The sequence below is a fragment of the Rhopilema esculentum genome, chromosome 21 (assembly GCF_057945365.1).
Source record: "Rhopilema esculentum isolate cy_ngs chromosome 21, ASM5794536v1, whole genome shotgun sequence".
NCBI classification, from domain to species: domain Eukaryota; kingdom Metazoa; phylum Cnidaria; class Scyphozoa; order Rhizostomeae; family Rhizostomatidae; genus Rhopilema; species Rhopilema esculentum.
Genome location: NC_142835.1, coordinates 4,190,493 through 4,210,330, shown reverse-complemented (window position 1 = coordinate 4,210,330; position 19,838 = coordinate 4,190,493). Strand labels below are relative to the sequence as shown.

General features: G+C 35.9%; 1 protein-coding gene across 2 annotated transcripts; it reads right to left on the bottom strand.

Annotated features, from left to right (window-relative positions):
* Positions 1-602: 602 nt before the first annotated feature.
* LOC135684466 (ATP-binding cassette sub-family G member 4) lies at positions 603-18,759 on the bottom strand. 2 transcript variants are annotated; one of them, XM_065200041.2, is made up of 14 exons: positions 18,417-18,759; positions 17,197-17,229; positions 14,923-14,997; positions 11,976-12,018; positions 11,411-11,543; positions 9,976-10,032; positions 8,712-8,857; positions 6,456-6,579; positions 5,891-6,005; positions 4,932-5,173; positions 3,857-4,073; positions 3,244-3,344; positions 2,716-2,874; positions 603-2,325 (listed from the first exon to the last, which is right to left on the bottom strand). In XM_065200041.2, the coding sequence occupies exons 1-14, from the start codon at positions 18,622-18,624 to the stop codon at positions 1,957-1,959; spliced, it is 2,022 nt and encodes a 673-aa protein (XP_065056113.2). In that variant the 5' UTR covers positions 18,625-18,759; the 3' UTR covers positions 603-1,956. The 2 variants fall into 2 exon arrangements, with proteins under 2 accessions (XP_065056113.2, XP_065056114.2); XM_065200042.2 differs by lacking the exon at positions 17,197-17,229 and having other exon boundaries at positions 18,417-18,758.
* Between the last annotated feature and the right edge of the window lie 1,079 nt (positions 18,760-19,838).

The following is a 19,838-nucleotide window of genomic DNA, read 5'->3' as shown; positions in this document are numbered from 1 at the left end:
AACTATGGGTACCATTTGAAGAAGCATGCAGAATTATGGGTATCATTTTGAAAAAAAAGGTATAAGGAGGGAGATTCAGCATTAACAAAATGAATGTCCAGTTAGAAATGAAAGTATGAAATGTGTAATATCGAGATTTTGGGGCCAAGTACATGCAAATTGTTTGATGATTTTGTTGTGCTTTAAAAATTTTATTTGCTTTGCGGAATTATGGGTTACATTTTTTCAGACATGTACGGAATTATAGGTCCAATTTTTTTAACCAAAAGGGCACGTCTCCGGCACGTCAAAAGTGCTTAGTTCCCCTTCCCCCTCCCCGAGGACCTGGACCTCCTTCTATTCCCCTTCCACTTCTCATGATCAACTTCGACTACAACACTGGTCATAGTTGGCGTGATACACTGCCTCACTCTCTGTGGTTTTCTCAATAACTTCAAATTTTTAACCACTCTCAATTTACAGACGTATTTTCATGCTCCTTGCGGCATCGTTCTGTAACCTCCGTATGTCCTTGTAACTTTTATTCGGATAAAAACAAATTTAGTGATGCGATAAATTACGTTTTTAACACCAGGTGAAAAGGCTCACAAAAAAACGACCACTTCGCTTTGCACGATTTCTAATCTATTAGGTAAAATTTAAAAACTCAATACAATCATATTGCTCATTATACATTTAAACAACAGTGAAAAATTAAACAACCCTCTGTTTTTAAAGTTGAGGTCTACAGAAACTCAACTTGAGGATATTACATTCGTAATTTTACAATGCGAAATCAAGACTGAAATGTTGGTGTGGACAAACATTTTATAAATTGGAAATGAAAACATGTAAAAACCACCCTGCCACACAGCAAAGAGGATTAGTCCAGGGTCAAGACACAAAATTTTGTTGTCAAGAGTCCCATGAAAGGTCAATTGACACTTGGCAAAAGTAAGCTTGCATTATACTTTCATAAAACAGTGGTATCCATAAACATTCGTCAGGCAGAAACTTTCCAAATGTTTCACAAAATTTTGCAAATTTAGTTTTCACACTAAACTTAGAGAGGTCATATTAAACTTGGCAGTAGCAAAATTGTCGTCTTCAAAATGTGCATTCGTTAATATGGAGGCAAAACCTCGAAGGTATTCAAAAACAATAATTTATGTTTTCTCAAAACAGAAGATCACTTCAAAATTGTATCTTGTATATTCAATACGAAAAACTGTATGTTGTACCTGACGGTAGTAACATAATTTGCAAAATTTTAGCAAAAATACAAAAGAGATGTATGAGATTTTCCTCTTTAATGTAAATAAAAGAAAAGTTTCAATATGCAGTCTTGAAAAATAAAACAAGTCTTCTATTATACTTAATGTATTTAAAGTGTGAATACGAGTATTATATTAGGTTGATTGGTGCAGCACTCTCAGAATATGGCATTTTAAAACACAAGATGCAAACCGAGGATTTCGGATTGATTGATAGGCCTTATCATGTGACTGTAGCTCAAGGCGGAATCATCCATAACCAAATGACTGTAGGGTATAAATAAATTTATTCTAGCTCTTAAATCTCATTTTAAATCAAGAGTGTTTACGTGCTCCTGTGTTAGTAAATCTTGCATAATAATACGACCTGCGCAAAAATATTTCTCTGAGCCTTTCAAGTGGATGAAATTTGTGATCTAAAAGGCGACCAAAACACTTCGAAGTTCACTTACTGATGTTCAAAATTATAATGGATCGGCATCGTGTTATAAACGTGATTTGGCAGCAAGAGTAAAAGCTTTAGACCCTATTCAAACTGGATCGCACTTTACATGCTACGATCTTGGCAACGCTCTGTTGCAAGGAGATGTATTACCTCTCACTGGCATGTCATTCCATTTGATCCAAACTACTAGCTTTCATCCCAGACCAAACGAATCTCAACGAAAATCGATCTACAACCCTCGATTTCACACCTATCGATTTAACTAGTCGTTGATTTTACTTTATACCTTAAGACAAGGTACGTTATCAACCTTAGGCTTATAAAAAAGAAGCCCAATACAATGCAGTCAAAATGGAATTTGGCATTGTCAAGAAACAATGCATCCTCACTGACGTCCATTGCCTCTAATACCTCTTGACTGCTCTTGAAGATGCATCTCGGTTTGTCACAATCGAGAGAGCCCCGATTATTGCCATATATGGCTACAATCGTTCCTTCCCAGCTGTACCTTGCAAATGAAATATAGGTGAGCCACTGCATGTACGTGGGGATGGTGTCAAAGTTCACGAAAAAGCCACTAAATAACAGCACTGGTATCCCTGTAACTGGAGCAACGAATACTGCAGTCTACGAAAAATTGACACCTTGTGAAATATTTCTAGAAAAACAAATGAGGTAGAAAAACGCGTGTAAACAGTTTATAATAAGTAAATGCAGAGGAATCTTATAAAAGATAGTCTATCAACAGTATTAAGGAATTGCGAAAGAAAAAATAAGAGAAAAAATTTAGAGATAAGAAAATGGCAGGCATGATTGAAGAGAGGAGAAATAGATAAACAAAAAGAAAAACTGAAACATTTTGAGAATGTTTCCATAAAGGAAGGAAGAAAAGGTTTTGGAGATACATTTGCATTGATCTGAAGTTAAATAACTGAAGTTTTAAATTAGACTGCAAACAAGAAACATCAGAGAATAAAGTCTGTTTGAGGGAATTGAAAAAATTGAATGTATACGTACGGGAACACTTGGTGCGACTGCCCCAAGAAGGAGGCCGATTGACTGGGAGACAAGGCATGTGAGAATCGTTATGACTAAAAACTGGACGAATCTCTCTGGCTCTTTGGGCTGATTTGTCATGAAGTAGATAATTGTACAATACAGGGCAGGAAGTATTATCTATGGGTGAAAAAAGATTGGTGTATTAATAAGACAAAGAAAATGTAATAGGTATTTGTAAAATAAAAAGAAGTAAAATTACAAGTAGTTTATGATAGTGCCAAATCATAGACAGAAAGAGATGAATATAGCCTTTGGCAGAATCTAACATTTTTTGTTAGCGTGCATTTTCTACTTGGAATTATGCTTTACACAAGAAATTAAAGAGGAGCAGTTGTTTTCCAATGGCAAGAACAGAGCCAGGAACACGGCAAGGATTATTCGTTGTAAAGTAATTATCTTTCCTACATGAAACAGCAACAAAACACGACAGAAAAATTGCAGTGTGTGACTTGAGCACAAATTCCTTTGAGTAATATCTAAATTTACCTGAAAGGGTAAGTCAGCCATCGTCTTTGCCAAATAGTATGATTTCAGACTGTACCAATTATTCAAATGCTCTCTGATGAACACAAGTTTTTCCAAAGGAACTAAAACATAAATACAAGGGAATGAAATCTTAGTATGTCTGGCTGCGTTTTTGCTAGGATGAAAATAGCCTTGGTTGTGGTAGTTTGTTCAATACCTCAACAGCAAACATAGAAATGTGTGATAAAATTGCACACATAAAAATTTATACATGTGTGGTATGGGTTAATCATAGGCTGTGCAAAGTGGGATTGCACAGTGAGTTAGTTTTTTAACAGTTTTCGTTATCAAAAGTGACTTGCTTATACAGTATAAGTCAAGTATGGCAAGCATGAGACAGATCATGGGCTACACTTTTGTTTCTTACTATAACAACCTTAATCTGTTTCAATATGTTGTTTTCACACAATGCTATCAGGTAGTGATAGATGGGCCACTTTGGCCTAATTATTGATTAAATCAAAAAAGAAAAGGTCCTTCATCTTTGGAACCACAAGGTTTTAACTGAGACTCTAACTTAGCATAAACGACATCTATTTACGAAACAGACTTGACCTTGAAATGCACGACTTACATGTAAGCACAGTTGGCATCAATGCAATGAACATTAGAAACAGCATTGAAAAGAACAGGCATCCTGTGTTGTTGATGACTTTGTCCCCATTGTTCCCAATTTTGTAATACAAAAGTCCGATGAGAAAAGCGACAGCGATTGTAGAGATGAGACGGAGATGAGTAAACATGCGATCGCGGAAAATTGAAACCATGGAACGCTTGATCAGCACCGAGAACTGCCAAATAAAAGAAAGAATGGATGGTTCAAAAACATGAATTTGTATAGAAAAGGTATTCAAACGTGTATAGAAACGTGTTCAAACCGTAGGGCCAGTGTTAAGGGGTACACAGTCCTTGAAATTCTGGTCGACATTCGGTATTTCAGATCTCAAAACCGACATTCGGTACTGCAGTTCTCAAAACCTACATTCGGTAATGCAGATCTCAAAACCGACATTCGGTACTGCAGATCTCAAAACCGACATTCGGTATTGCAGATCTCAAAACCGACATTCGGTATTGCAGATCTCAAAACCTACATTCGGTAATGCAGATCTCAAAACCGACTTTCGGTATTGCAGATCTCAAAACCAACATTCGGTACTGCAGATCTCAAAACCGATATTCGGTACTGCAGATTTCAAAACCGACATTCGGTATTGCAGATCTCAAAACCGACATTCGGTACTGTTCGACACCCAAGCATAACTAAGATATTTCTTTGCCGACATGTATTACCTCCGGGGAACATTTTTAGGGTAATATTTACCGGTATCTGTTACTATAAATTTTGAAGGCTAAATACAGGAGGAAAAAGTTAAGAGATAAACAATGTTCTAAAATAAACTAACTTGGCTTACATAAACTTGACTCGTACACTGAATTATTTAACTTATCAACAATATTCAAAAGTCTAGCCTAAAAACAAAGCCTCAAAACACAAATAATTTTGAAGTGATAACACAACCACCGGCTAAGCGTTTGATTTCTACCGAAAGCTCAGATCAGCAAGACTTTTCGACCATAACTTCCTTTCAAGCCACTTTGAATTTTTCAGCAGGCTATGAAATCAGAATTATACAACCATGACCAACCTGTGTTGTTTGACTGACCACATCCAATAAACTTTCTGAGCTTGACGTTACGCTCGTACATTTTCCTGGCATGTACGTCACAACGGCGGGCAGTGCGAAGCTTTTGTCGTACTTTGACTCCGCATCCTGTGAGTGTATTTGCTTTTCCATCTCGGCAAGCTCGTTCTTCTTCTCCTGAATTTTCCAAGATTTTACCAAATGGTTTGTGACATCACCATACTCTCCTGAAGCTACCTCAATGACTAGTTAACATAATAAACAAAATATGAATTTTCGAGAAAAATAAGAGGGGGCAAGTAGATGGAGGATGGTAGTCGTTCATCCTGTTTACGATCGGACAAGGGTGAAGTATTGTTAACATGGAACACTTTTATAACATTATTGTTAACAAAATTTGTTTTCGGTTTTATTAATGTGAAATCACATCCATTCAAATTACCTAAGGATTACTTTCTTATTCAAACTGACTCAATGTTTTTATTCAAACTGACTCAGTGGTGACTCAAAACTTCCATAATTCGGTCTGCAAGTTGCTTTATGAAGTTTACTGCATAAATAGAGTCCGTTATACGAGGGTCTAGCTTCTACCTGTCGGCTAATGGTTTTGAGCGACATCTTTACAGCGAATGGAATATTAGGTGAAAAATTTGACTTATGTTTAGATATTGAAAAATCTGATTGTAGCTGGGAGTCAGTGGAGATTCTACTTAAAATGCGTATTCTAGTTAACATCTACAGGGCATTATAGATTAAAATGAAAATTATACATCAATTCATACAAACATTCAACTGTTTGTAGAATATCTAAAGCGGTTATGAATGAAATGTATGAATCCTAGAAGATTATAGGCTGCAGTGGTAGAGAAACAGAAAATAGGATGGGCATTTCAACAAGGGAAGTTTGCGATCCGTGATGGACAGAGTCGAACTTTAAAAAAAACAAGCCACTGGTATCATACCAAAATCTGCAGGATTGTGGTACTTTGGGCAGCGCAAGCCTTGAGATTCCATATATGGCAAAAGATCGTTTAATGATCCACTGTAGATACATTGACCGCTTGTCAAGATATACAGCTAAAAAACAGAATAGGTCATTCAGGTACCAGCTTGACTTATCGTTAACCCAAGATAAGCTATAAGTAGCTTCAAAAAAACTACTGGCTATTCCAGGATATAAAAGATAAGAGATAAATGCCATTTAGAAATTACCAATAAGATCTGTCGTTGATCTTCGAAACTAGCAACATAGCTTTTTCGTGGAGAGTAACGAAAGTGTATCAGCCAAGAAGCTTTACGTTTTTTCTTTAATAATTCATTCAATTTTGAAGGAAAATCTAGCGGCAAAATCTAAAGACTTTGCTTAAAGAGGCAAGTTGTGATTTAAGAAAATGACTTTACTTTGCTACTACAATGCTTCATTATAACTTAGTGTGGTTTTCATGAATACAAAGCGCCAATCAACTAACACTTATAATATGTGCGAAATTAAAGTAGCAAACAGGCATAAATGCCAAGATATATTACCTTATCAAACATTTCAAAGAGCTTTGCACTGGGTTGGTGAATAGTACAGATGACTGTTCTGCCACCTTTTGCCAAGGTTTTCATCAAACTGATGCATTGGTACGCGGACAAACTGTCGAGGCCGCTAAAATGCGAGAACAAATCATTCAGTCATTTGGTTAGAGACAATTTTCGGTAGTATGGTTGATAAGATTACGAATCTGCTCGGCTGTGAATGGGTTTTTGGGTTATGATATAAAATTTCGAATGGATATCGTTTTTAAGGGTCTTTGTTCATCACATTAATGAAAAAATAAGGGCATCTATGGCAGTCTAAACGACCGACTCAGTCAAGAGTTGAAAACATGGTCAAATACTTAAAGGACTAGAATGGCTTTACAGTCCGACTGGTCGGCGGTGGGCCTAAATCTTAGGAGCTTTCGCATCAGAGGTGGCACGTATCTCATCAATGCGTTAACCAACAAACTGACAACAACCTATTTCAGTTTGAAAACAGGAAGCCAAGAAGCCTCAATGAGGCTGTATAATCTTTTGCTTATCAACATCGTACCCTCAACTTCAGCCACTCCCGAGGAGGGCAAATTTGATTATGAGCAAATTAATAAGTGACTTAATCGTGGTATCCCCTTGAAAGCCATGCCTACACGGATGTATTTTCACAAGATCGCGTTAACTCCAAATGAAAAAACAAGCTTTTCATCGGCACGAAAATTTGTTGGCTCAATAAATATTGCATTTACAAAGGTTTGGCTCTTGAAGCCCCTTTAATCATAGATTCAACGTTTTTGTGTTGACAAGGGGTATAAGTGCGAAAAATGCTTGCAGTTACCCTTGGAAACCCACTGATGTAAACCAAGTCTGAAAAGCAAAACGCTGAGAGAAAAAATTAGTGGTCTGCATAAAGATAAGGTCGTGGTTGACTCAGCAACATTGCCTGTGAGGGAATTCCACCACTTTTCATTATAGAATAATAAAACATCAAAATTGAAAAATCTACTTAATTTAGAATTTGTGCTTTTACTCAAAGACCAATAGATGGATTTGGCCGTTCGTTACATGAAATTGGCGTTACAAATGTACTACTTCGTTCACAATTGCCTGGCAGTCGAATGCAAACAATTCCAGTTGGAGCCTAGGCTTTACGGAGGGTAGTTGTTTTGACAACTTTTGCATGTTTTGACAACCGATTCTGTTTTCCATTGAAACATGATTATAAGGGATGAAAACATGGGCGGAATACAAGCAGGAACAACCATGGAACGGGTCTTTGCATGTGGTTTATTTAAAACCAAGAACAAGTGAATTTAATTTTAAACATTTTCAGAGCCGCATAAAATACACTGCAATGATATAGCCAAAACTGCTGGGTCACTAAAAACATCGACAATGGAAAAGCCAACAAAATTCCTTAATTAGAACTATCTTATTAAAACTTTGAAACAGAAACTGAACGGCCCTAGATGTCAAAAGCCCCGTACAATCTCTATCTTGTATTTGTTGAGTAATATATGGAAGATCAATCACACAGGTCAAATAAATAAAAATGAACGAGAGATTTTTGGCAAATTTTCTCTTGACGAAGTAAGCAAATTTGTGATTTATTTTCATTTTAAACCTTAGTTTCATGCTGTTATGAATTGTAAATTTAGCAATATGTTGTTAATTATATGTTTATGTTTATGTCTCATTCTCGTTATGTTGTTTATCTAGACAATATATATAATGTAATTAAGTATATAATGCGTAATGAAAGTGAAACCGTGTGCCTAGGCTTCCACTATTCCAGAAATCACCTTAAAACGGTTTCAAGTTCATTTTGTCGAATAAACGACAACAACTCAGAATTTTTTATAGTACATATACGTAGAGTTGAATGAGAAATGGAAATAATTCTTCTGTTGGAAGCCCTTGACGAGGTAAAAATTTCACTGGCCTTTAAATTCAGTGCTTGTTTAGAATCTCTTTTTTCAGGAGCAGTAGGAACAGACTTCCGAGGAAACTTTTAGAAATATCAGAAAAATCGCGACCAAGAGGTGGTAAAGAGCATTAACCCCGGTAGTTTCACCATCTTAATTTTTTCTACTCTATATTTGTAAATTTCATTTCATTTCAGAGTATTTTTCAGTTTACAAAGGGTAAAGTTTCTATCAAAAAGTGAATCTGCAGCCATCTAATATTAAAGCTTGTTCAAAAAATGCCAGTTTACACTGTTTTCCTCTTTCCACGTGATTGGCGTTAATACCAGGAAGAACATACCTGGTTGGTTCATCCAAGAAGATGACAGGAGGGTTGTTGACCAACTCCAAAGCGATTGCTAATCTTTTCCTTTGACCTCCAGAAATTTCATGCAAGTAAGTATCTGCTGTTTCTTCGAGACCGAGAACACTGAGAATGTCAAGGATCTAAACCGAGAATTAGAGAAGACATTTTATTATAAAAGGAGCAATGTGAAAGAAATACGCGCAAGGGAAAAAGAACAAGAGGGGCTAAATAGATAATTCATCATGAAATCTGCCTACTGCTTATAAATTACAGGCAAATGGTGAGTACCCACCCAGATTTGGCGCGCAGATATCGTTTAGCTATTTGGGTCACTCAAAAATGAGCAAAGAGTACTTAAAACCGTCATTGTCGTGTTGCTGAAAAACATACCCTAAACTCAACGTTGAAATAACATTTCTTAAGCGATTGCATTCATCTTTAAATAAGTTTATTGGTTGCAAATGTTTCAAGCTCAACATACATTTCATACCAATCAGAAAACAACTAGTATCGTCCAAATACAGCAAGACCTCTAAGGCCTGGTTCAAACGTCGCGCTTCTCATGTGCCGAACCTAACTCGAGAATTAAGTACATGAGGGGCGCGACGTTTGAATCAATTTGGTGCGGCAGATTTAGTTAGGAGCGGCAGACTAGTTTGGATCGGCAGAGCTTGCCGAGCTGCACGGCTCCAGCACGGCACGGTTACAAGCGTCGAACTTGTCATGTACCGAACTCAATGCATAATTATATTTTATTTATTTTCCTACACAGAATTCATTTCTTTCTTGGAGAGCGCATGCGTTTCAAACAAATATTTGAGATTGTGCGCCTTAACCAAGATACTTCATGTAACAATCCTAAAACCCACTTGGCGCGACATGTTCGACGTTTGAAACTGGAGTCGCACTAAACATGTTCAAGTGTCGCTCCAAACAGAGTTAGGTTCGGCACATGAGAAGTGCGACGTTAGAACCAGGCCTAACTCAAATAAGGAAATTCAGATGCAATTCATTGGCTGAGATTTTTTTACTGTCACAACATGCCTAGACGTATTCCTAAAACCAAAGAGAAATTAAGAAGAAGTGCAGCCTGTAGATCTGTTTACTCGCCACCCATTAAAACACAGCCACTCCTAAAGTGACTCGAATTCATAATGAACCTTGGACTACTCGAATGTTTTAACTCATATCTAATCTTTATATCAACTCATATCTCGTATATCAACACTTCTAATGACATCTACTGTCGTCGACTTACCCCTTGTTTTTTCTGTTCCTTGGAATTTGATTCTTTCAAGTGAAGACTCGCAGAAACCTGTTAATTTTCAAAACACAAAACAGTTGTAGTTTAATTTAGACGCTTTCGATTTAACCAAAGAGAAAAAGTTACACTAATAAATTTTTGCATGCATTTTGGGGGACTGGGTCTGCAAGATGCATAAACCCATTGTCCATTGATGTTGGCTCTATAACTCGAATTAAGCAAAGACTAGCAAAAATTTCTTTTTAAGCCAAATAAAGCCTATAGAGTGCGGCAGCAACCCTTGGTCGAAGAGACCAAAGCCTGGATGGGTCGGGATAATTGCTGTGGTGTTTTTCGCCCTGCTTTCCAGGTATTTCAGAATCTCCTACCGCCCCTCCCAATAGCAAATCTGATTTAATGATTTTACTTCTGTCCAAAAACAAATATGAGATGAACAATCTGATGAAATCTGAGGCTTTGATAGATTGGGATAGATGTTATTTTCTGCGGAGTTCGGTCAAACATAAGTCAAAGGATTCTATAGATTATGGTCAAAGGTGCAGATAAGCTAGCTTGAATATTGTTAATCTTTGCTTATAATTTTACAAATGAATATTTGCATTTATTGAAGCATGAAAAGCAACGATAAGTCCTTTTACCTTGAAATCTAGGGAGAAAACTAATTAATTTAAGGACTTAAAAAGAGAACAGAATAACAAGATAACATTGATCATAATCTTCAAAGTTATAACATCGTCTTTTATATTACTTTCAATCCCAAACATCATCTCAATCACACATACTGTGTAAATTCTAACAAGATACAACGCGTTTTACGAGCATAAGAAAAACTGAAGTGTTTAAAAGCGACAACACGATCTCCAAAATGCTGACATGTAAATTCTGATGACATGTAAACACGTTACGTCGAAGCAAGAAATGTTCATGCAACATGTTTTAGCTCGTTACATTTCAAAAACACTCCGGTTTCTGTAGCTGAAGTAATTCTCACATCTCCCCTAGCAGTGTGATATAAGGGGCGCAAGAATGATTGGAGGTATTCAAAGATGAGATCTATAAAAAACAGTGTCGAAAGTTTTGGAGCTTTGCTTCGAGCAGCAAATTGAAACTGTCTTACAGTCAACCCTTTCGTTGGAATGAAATCAAAGGACACTGTGACCTCAACAAAATAGTCAGACATCGGTGGGTAGGGAGATTGGCCCTTTTTACTCCTGTCCTAACCATAGAGACATTTAATAAGGTTTAAAATAGTCTGTTACTTGTTACTGACTTGGTGGCAGTCACCTAAAATGTGTTTTACAGTAAGTGACCTTCATGCTTGGTAAATATTATGTAACACCAGGCAAAAACAGCTTTTAGGATTATATTTCCTTATATCTTTCTGAACTAAATATTGCATTTGGTGGGTCAATATTTGGAGAGGACGTACCATCATTGATTCCAAAACTGTCAAATTCGGCATCAAGATGTCATCCTGCATTATATAACAGGAAATCTTCCTAAAGTTCCGTGCATCTCTTTTAACTCCATTCACAAGGATTTTCCCTTCAGCAGATCGAGAACTAAACAAAAAGGTAAACATTTAAAAATTAAAATTGAAGGACTATGTACATCAACCATTGATCCTCTCACTCTGTCAACCATTCAAATTAAAACGACAGCAAAATTTACGGACCACTAGTTTTTATAGAGAAATTTACATTTCAGCAACAAACTTGGTTACAATATTTATATTATATGATATTGGCATTACAGAAGAGTGTTGAGAGGAAAACTATCCATTACTTTAAAAAGGCATGCCTGAGCACGAATTTCAAACAACCAATCTTCAAGTAGTCAATTAGTTACATGTTATTCGAAAAGCCACAATATTGAATCTTTGTTTAATGCACTCTAAATGCCCTCTACCCCTCTAAACCCCTCTAAATCAGCAATTAGACATGTCTACTTCTTTTTAGTTTCATATCTAGTTTCAATGTGTGAAAACATCTTACTTGTAACCAGCAAGAATATTGAGCAGCGTGGATTTCCCAGCACCTAACAAAAGGAAGTATGAAAGACTATGCAATAAAATGTGATGAAATAGTACACATGAATTGAAATGGTACATATTTTCGGAATAAACTGGGTTTTCAATTCTAGAATCAAGAGAGTTTTGGTAAAGCTCACAACGAGCTATGAAGCACGACGATAAAAGTTATAAGGCAAAGTGACCAAGGCAGGGTTCTTGAAATCATGGGTAAAACATGGTTTTTAAATTGTTTTTATTTCAGATAAAATGGTATCCGTTAGATCAAAGGGACGATGCACAATCAACAATCCAGGTGTTATGACTAAGGGCAGACAGGGAATGTGGACCTGGACGTATGAGACATAGGGGCTGGGGTGGCTGCAGCAAAGGGGGACACGAAACAAATATTTCACTGAGCAATTGCAGAACTTCTACTCTACTGTTGTTTGAACACAGTGAAAATTGTTTATAGATTTGAAATGACGAAGTGTTCCTCAATAACAAAAGATCAAGTGTTCCTCGTACGAACGCTTCTGGCAACGGCAAATGAGCAACTACTGTTCTAGTAATGTCTGATGCATCACTGCAGAGGTGCCTGGAACCCTGGAACGGAACTTTGAATAGCCGCCCCACCTGTGCATAAACTGGCGCGAGGAAGGCAAAATTCTGGAGAAAAGTCGAATGGAAACAGCATGCTTACATATAGGAACGCCAGTTTAGCTTCACGTGGCGGGTGAGCAGGTAAGCGGGAAAATACAATACCAACAATGGCAGAAAAGAAACGAGGGCGACAATTGGAACTGGTATCGTGTATAGTGAATTTGCAAACAATGAATTTATCAATAGCACCGCTATATAAACAAAATATAGGATCTTTGGTAGTGTTTTTGACTCAAAGATCAGAGATCGTTAAAGACAAAACTTCTTATCCGGGCAGGCCTGAAAATGGGGGAAATTAACTAATTGCATTTACATTTAACGTTACTACAGAAAAGGAATCCAACTGCCCCATTCAATCTTCATTACCGCGCCATCATTACAAATAAAGCTTTATTTATTTAATCATGTGCTTGTTAGTTCTTTATTTCACTCTTAATGTTTACGTAGCAATCAACAGAGAGGGCATTGTGTCAATAAATAAAACAATGTTTATTGTTTGAAGAGGCTTATTTCTGCTATTATCTTATTTGTCAAATCAAAGGAACTTCTTTTATCAAAAATTTATTCCTTGCAATTGACGCCAACGCCTTCCCAAGAAACCCATAGACATTCAACTTCCGAAAGAAACTAAACTTAGACCAAAAAGGTGTCCCTTAAACAGAACGCAAAAGTATCTTTGACCTCATTCCAACCTCATTTCGTGACCTTTTTCCAACCTCATTGAATGAATTCAATTCAGATGAGTACAACAGACAGTAAAATCGCTTCAGATCGGAACCCCGATCATTTCATTAACTTGAACTGTTTTGGCACTTCTTTTGCACCTTCCCAATGCATTTGAACCTCTGAAAACGCAAAAATGTGTCAACTTGAACCATATTCATCGTCCCCTAGTCAGGTTTGAGTTATCAGGATCATACTGTACTTCTGTATACAGCCATTGGTTTTTTAGGTTCCTCCACTGAAGATTAAACACTGAGCCAAAAGAAATCTTTGACCCAAAGATACATCTACTATACAAAACTTTCTTTGTTTCACTAATAAGGACCTGTGCCGAAACCTTGTGTGATACTGATTTGTGCCATCAGTATGAAGCACAAGTCAGTGGGTGGGTCAGGTTGGGTGGTGGGATGTCCTGACTGACAGAAAAGAGAGTCGATCGTTGCTTCCTATTCAATACAAGGCAATAAAAATAGCTTTGGAGTTTTTTGGAACATTTAGTGCCCCCTTCGTTTCTAGCACCATCATTAATTAACCAACAAATTAAAGAGACATGTGATTAGAGAATTGGGGTTGTGAAACAACTATACTGATTTGGAATAATTTGGAATAAAGTGTTTCATGTTCTAATTTTAGAAAGAGGTTTTCTATGTTAAAAATTTTGTTTCCCGAAAAGATTTTCTGTCTAGAAGAATGTTACTTATGATGTGCTCATATAAAACATCCTAGCTATGCATTATGAGAAACATTACTGGAAATCAGGTTTTATCTGCAAAACAAAAAGCTGGCATAGACAAACATGTGAAATAACTTTTGGGCAAGTTTTATGGAAAACAGTGGTGATACAAACAATTGACATATTCATTCATATAAACTATTTGCCATTTTTGTAAAAGAGCAGCTATTTATATAACCATCAACAAGAAATCATGACAAGGATTTGCAAAGGAACCTGAAATCATAATGCTTGAAATTATTCTTTCACTAACAAAGTAGAGCTGTGTAGATAAGTATATAGTGTTATTAAAAGGCCACCCAAGCTTAACAAGCCTTTAAAAACACTAAACAACTGTATTCATAGATTCTTAACCATTAGAATCCTTAAACCAAAGTTTCAAACATTGACAATGAAAATGATTTGCATATAATAAGAATATAAAAACTCATTGCTTTGTTCAGTTTTGAAATGTAAATCGGTGAAAAGTTTGATTGAAAACAGCTGCTTCTTTTCTTAAACAAAATGACAAATTCATTCCTGAAGGAGATTAGGACAAACCTTTTGTTGATTGGGATGTTTTTAATCTACAATTTGCTACCATGGAAACACAATGAAAAGACCATCAACTTTAACTCAAGCATTCAATTCCATTTTCAAACAATGCTTTTAAGAAATAGGTTACTTGAAGATGCTTGTCAGAAGTTATTTAGAGAGCATAAATGCATAAATGATGCATAAATATATGATGCATTAGAGAGAATGATGCATAAAAATATGCTTGAAATACAAGCTTTGGATGCAAGAAGTTGAGAGGAATTTAATAAAATATTACCTGAAGGTCCAATAACTGCTGTGAGCTCGCCACTCTGGAACTTGCCACTGACATTGTTTAAGATAACTTTGTTTTCTAAAAAATGGGTAAAAAGATGAGTTAACAAAATGTCAAAAAGGCAAGAGGTATGATCAAGAAAAACAAATGACGAATATCAAACTCGTTAACAACTGCAAAAGCAAATGTTGGCCTTTCAGACAAGTTGTTTGGATGTATTCTTGATCAATGACAAAAAACCTGATTTTTAACTGTATAATAAAAATCCATGCTTTATACAGATACCAAGAACTATCACATAAAGCCTGTTTAGTGTTTATGAAAGGTTAAAGTTAAAGTTATATATGCATGTTTCAGATTTTTCAAAACATCCTGCCTTGTTTCCTGTTGTTGAGTATCTATAACTCAAAATGCCTTATTTATGAATTATTTATGATCATGCTACTGATAAAAAAGATTGTTAATCAATCATATTAAGTTGATTAATAGAAAGATAGATACATGCTTTGATGGATAGAACAGCAAGGTTCTAAGTTTGAAAATACCCTGTATTGTTCAATATATGCATCAAAGCATTAACAACTCTATCCTTATGGTATTGTAAATTATATGATCATCAATTTTCATAGAAAACAGAGTTTAAAGATTAAGGATTAGGATTTACCAAAAATCAAGTGACAGGATTGATATTTAATGATATCATATGATTTTGATTAATATTAAAGATTCAAATGACAGTAAACATTAGAAGATTTGAGAATTAAATAATTTATCATAAAAATTAGATTCCATTTTAAACCAAGAAGCAACAAAAATTAATCATGAGATCTCGCTACTTTGACAGGTAATCATATCATCTACTCATAACAATGCTTTGCAATAAGCAGAGTTGGCAGAAAAAGTTTCAAATCTTAAAAAAGATATCAAAATAAAAAGATCATAACATATAAAGTGCAGACATCAAAATTAAAGTACATTTGGTTAATCCACTAACTTTTAAATCTACACTACTTTTAAAAAAAAAGATGAGCAAGTCAAAATTTCTTATTTAGTAATAAAAAATGAGTAATAAAGAATGGAACGGTGATAAATTGCCCTGGGTAAAAGATTTTATTATCAATATTTAAGTTTGAAAGGCTTAATTTCTATCAGCAGACATTCATAACAAAGATTTCCTTAGTTGATCTTTTGGGAAAACCAAATAAGGTGCAGCCTGATTAAGACTAGGGATAATCGCATTTTTGGAGGGAAATTCTTACTGAGATTATCATGATATTTCTAATTATACTTCTTGAAGATTTATCATCTTCATTTGATGAATATCTTTAGAAGAATTTAGGCCAGACAGACTCAAATTTTGGTATTGAGACATACATATATTATAATAATAATCATTCTTGAAAACTAACTTTCTTGACTAGTTTCAGCTTGTTGCTGGTAACTGGATGATATTTTTTAAAATTCAATGTAAAATGTCAAAGCAATTTATCATCTAGAGACCAACAGTAGGGACTAGTGGTAGACGCTTATGAGAAAAGGGGTGCCCTTCAACTTAGAAAAACAATCTGAATTGAAAAGGCAATAAAGTAAGTTTAGAAAAAAGCTCCAATCCAGTACTTTTACACAAGTGCCTTCCACAGTGTTTATGTTTTCATGTCAGTTAGAGCTTTTATCACTAAGAAAGTGTTTAAACACTTAAGTTACGGATTAAACATCAACAAAGTGACAGATTGATATTAAAAGTCCATGCAAATTTTGTTATTTGATTTTGATTTTGTAGAGTCAAAAGTATATTTAAGCAATCATTGTGCATAAAGTTTGAATGAATTTTAATATGTTAAAGAGTCAATTTTGATATGTGGAAATTAATGTGCAAGACTCAAGAGATATATTACTCAACACTAAGAGAGAAAATAGAAACAAATGCAGAGAACTAATCTTACTTCTATGCAATAGTGGTTGGTCTATGGAATTTTTGAATGTAATTGAAAGACATATATTAAAGATGTGTTTGGTCAAGAAAGAAGACACTTAAAAGTGCCCATTCAAATGACATTGGTGTACATAAACTGTTATGATAAACCACAGCATTAAAAAGCCACAGAAATTCCACAATAGACAGAGAAAATCTCAAAGTATCAAATATCAAACCACTAAAGTAAACCATTGCTGGAGTTTTGTCCAATGGAAGCTTAAGGATAGAAATTAAAAATGTAAAAAAATGACAGTCAGACAAGCTAAGGCTACAAAAGATAGGACAGCTTGGAAATTTCTAACCTATTTTGTCCTCTGAACTGAAGAACCAGCTTCCTGTAATGGTAACCATGAAACACAAGTTTAGCCAAAAAACAAATATTTCAACAAAACTGAAAAAAAAATTAACACAAGCATCTAATACAATAACTAAAAACTTCACAGAAAGAATACAAAAGAATACAACAATACACAAAGGACTAACATGATTTATGAGTAGGTGACTACAAAAAACCAATGACACTCTTTTTAGTTGAGAATTTTGCTGTGAAGAAGTTTCAAACCTTGAATTGAATTGGTTTTAAAACCATAAGCATGAGTGGAATACAAAATGCAATGAAGAGATTTCACTGTAGGTAGACAATTGACTTAAGATAGGCCAAAGATTTGTTGACCACAAGTTGTGTATAAACACAGCTTCCAAAGATTGCCTCAGAAAGCTAGCATTGCTTCTTAGAATTAAGCTGCCAAAAGCAAGAATTGAAAAACCAAAGACAAAGTGAAGTCAGCTACCGTAAACCTCATACACTGTCAACCTTCAACGCTGTTAAACAAATCTGTCAAAAAAATTTACGAAAAAGCTTTGACTGCATCTCTCTAGGATACAGCAAAAAGATAATTGACGTCAAAAAAGACCTTTGTACCGATAATCAAAGGGTGTCGAAATATGTTGCGAAATATCAGAGGACCAATACAACAAGGGCGCATTGAGTGAAAACCGAGTCTAAAATTAAAAAAAAAAATTCAATTTCGCCGTTCTCCGAAAAGTTTTTCCGTCATCGTCTTGTACCAGTGTCGTGTGAGAAACCTGAAGTGTTAAACCGCGAAAATAAGCCTAGTAACCGTGATCGGCTCACACGAAAACCTCTAAAATTCCGCAGAAATTTTAGGCCGAGTTTCACTTGAAGTAAAGTTTTGTTTTCGTTTGAAAACAATAGAACATACAGGCTTGGTGATTTAAAGGAGTAATTATTATATTAACTGGCAGAACCAAGAAAATGTTGAAATGCGGGAATTGTTAACTAAACAGCAAAACTGTTGTAGCTTTTAAAGGTTATCACAAAAGACTTCGAAAAAGCCACGATTTCTGCAATCGATGGCAAAGAAACACGTTTTTATTGATATTATCTTCGAAGACATAGTTAAAACAGTGCAGCACCGGCAAAGATATGGACGTGTTGCAAACATGAAGCGATTTTTAACTAAAGAAATTTTGCTACAATCAAACGGAAAATCTCTCATACCACGTCCTTTAAGTTTCACTGCGAAGCCAACTTCTTTAAATTCGATATCGACTTTGAAGTTTGGTCCAGAAAATACAGATTTCGGTTCTACAGGGCTGCATTTTGCGGAATCGGTGGCGATGAAGGGATAATCGCAACACGAAGTTGTGTCACCGTTTCCACAACACTGTAATTCCTTCTTCTTGCCAGTTGCACAAAGAGCCTTCATGTTGCTATTTATAAAAGAAAACAGTTAGCTGGCAATGGAAGCTGACATTTTCCAAACACTGGTGAAACTTTTTTCTCTTCCTTCCCCGGCTGAACACTGCAATAACTTTTGTATGCAAATGACGCTTAAAAAGTTCTGTCTCGTTTGCGCGCAGCCTCTACTGGGAGAGCCGTCCTCAACGTTGTTCCACGTTGGTTCAATTCAACACACTGGAAATGGTTTAATTTCTGTTTATTTACTCTCTTAAGGTGCATAGACAATATGAGAGTTTTTCTTCAAGAGCCTGCAATGATTTTTGGCTTTGAAAGGCTTTGAATGCTAGGAAATCTAACAAGCCAAGACGGGCGGAGGAGCTTTCACTAATTATGACACGTGCCCGTAACCGTTATCACGCCGAGAGACAAGTGAACGTGCCTAGACAATGGATGTCTTCTCTCGAACGCAACTTTGAAAAGCTGTGGCTTTGAAATTATTTAATAACAGGCAGTTGGTAAACATAGGAGCCAGTAAATATATGTAAATGCTCAAAACTCAACTGTGATGGCCTATCTTCATTGTTTTCTGAGTATAGAAGTTGCAGAGTAGTGTATTGAAAATTCTTCAATAATTATGCGAAATGTGAGATTGTTCAAAAAGCATTCTCCAGCATGTATCTGAAATTAGTAGACAGCAATAATCAAGCCTACACGCAATACCGTAAATCCTCGAATTAGCCCCCTGGGGGCTTATTTATTTTTGATATTTTTGGATGGGGGCTTATTTGAGGGGGGCTTATACGAGGGGGGGGGGGGTATAAAATTATTGTAGACGTTAACAAGACATAATTAAAAGACTTCATTTATTTTAGTAGAAATTTCTTTACGAGCATTTAATTAATTACTGCAAAAAGTATTAATTTGTTGTGGTAATTCAATAAAACGCCATAGGCAACCTCAGATGGCAAAAATCATCAAATTGAGGGGTCCAATTTGAGAATTTACGTTAGCAGTGGGGGCTTATTCGAGGGATGTGGGAGCTTATCGACAATTTGTAGTTTTAGAGTGGGGGCTTATTCGAGAGGGGCTTTTTCAGGGGGGCAATTCGAGGATTTATGGTAGCTCTACAGGGCCGTCGGAAGCGGGGCGGGTTGGTCCCCCAATAATTGTCAAAGCATGGGCTACAGCGCAGATTGAAAAGTGGGAGGGGGCCAAAGAAGATTTTTATGATCATAACAA

Bases quoted from the DNA above. Each gene is read 5' to 3' on its own strand.
- LOC135684466 (XM_065200041.2), bottom strand. From the start codon at position 18,624: ATGAAGGCTCTTTGTGCAACTGGCAAGAAGAAGGAATTACAGTGTTGT. The intron at 4,074-4,931 runs GTTGGTCATGGT...TTTATTTGGCAG, and splicing joins TGGTCAGTCAAACAACACAG to TTCTCGGTGCTGATCAAGCG. The intron at 3,345-3,856 runs GTAAGTCGTGCA...TTTATGTTTTAG, and splicing joins GATGCCAACTGTGCTTACAT to TTCCTTTGGAAAAACTTGTG.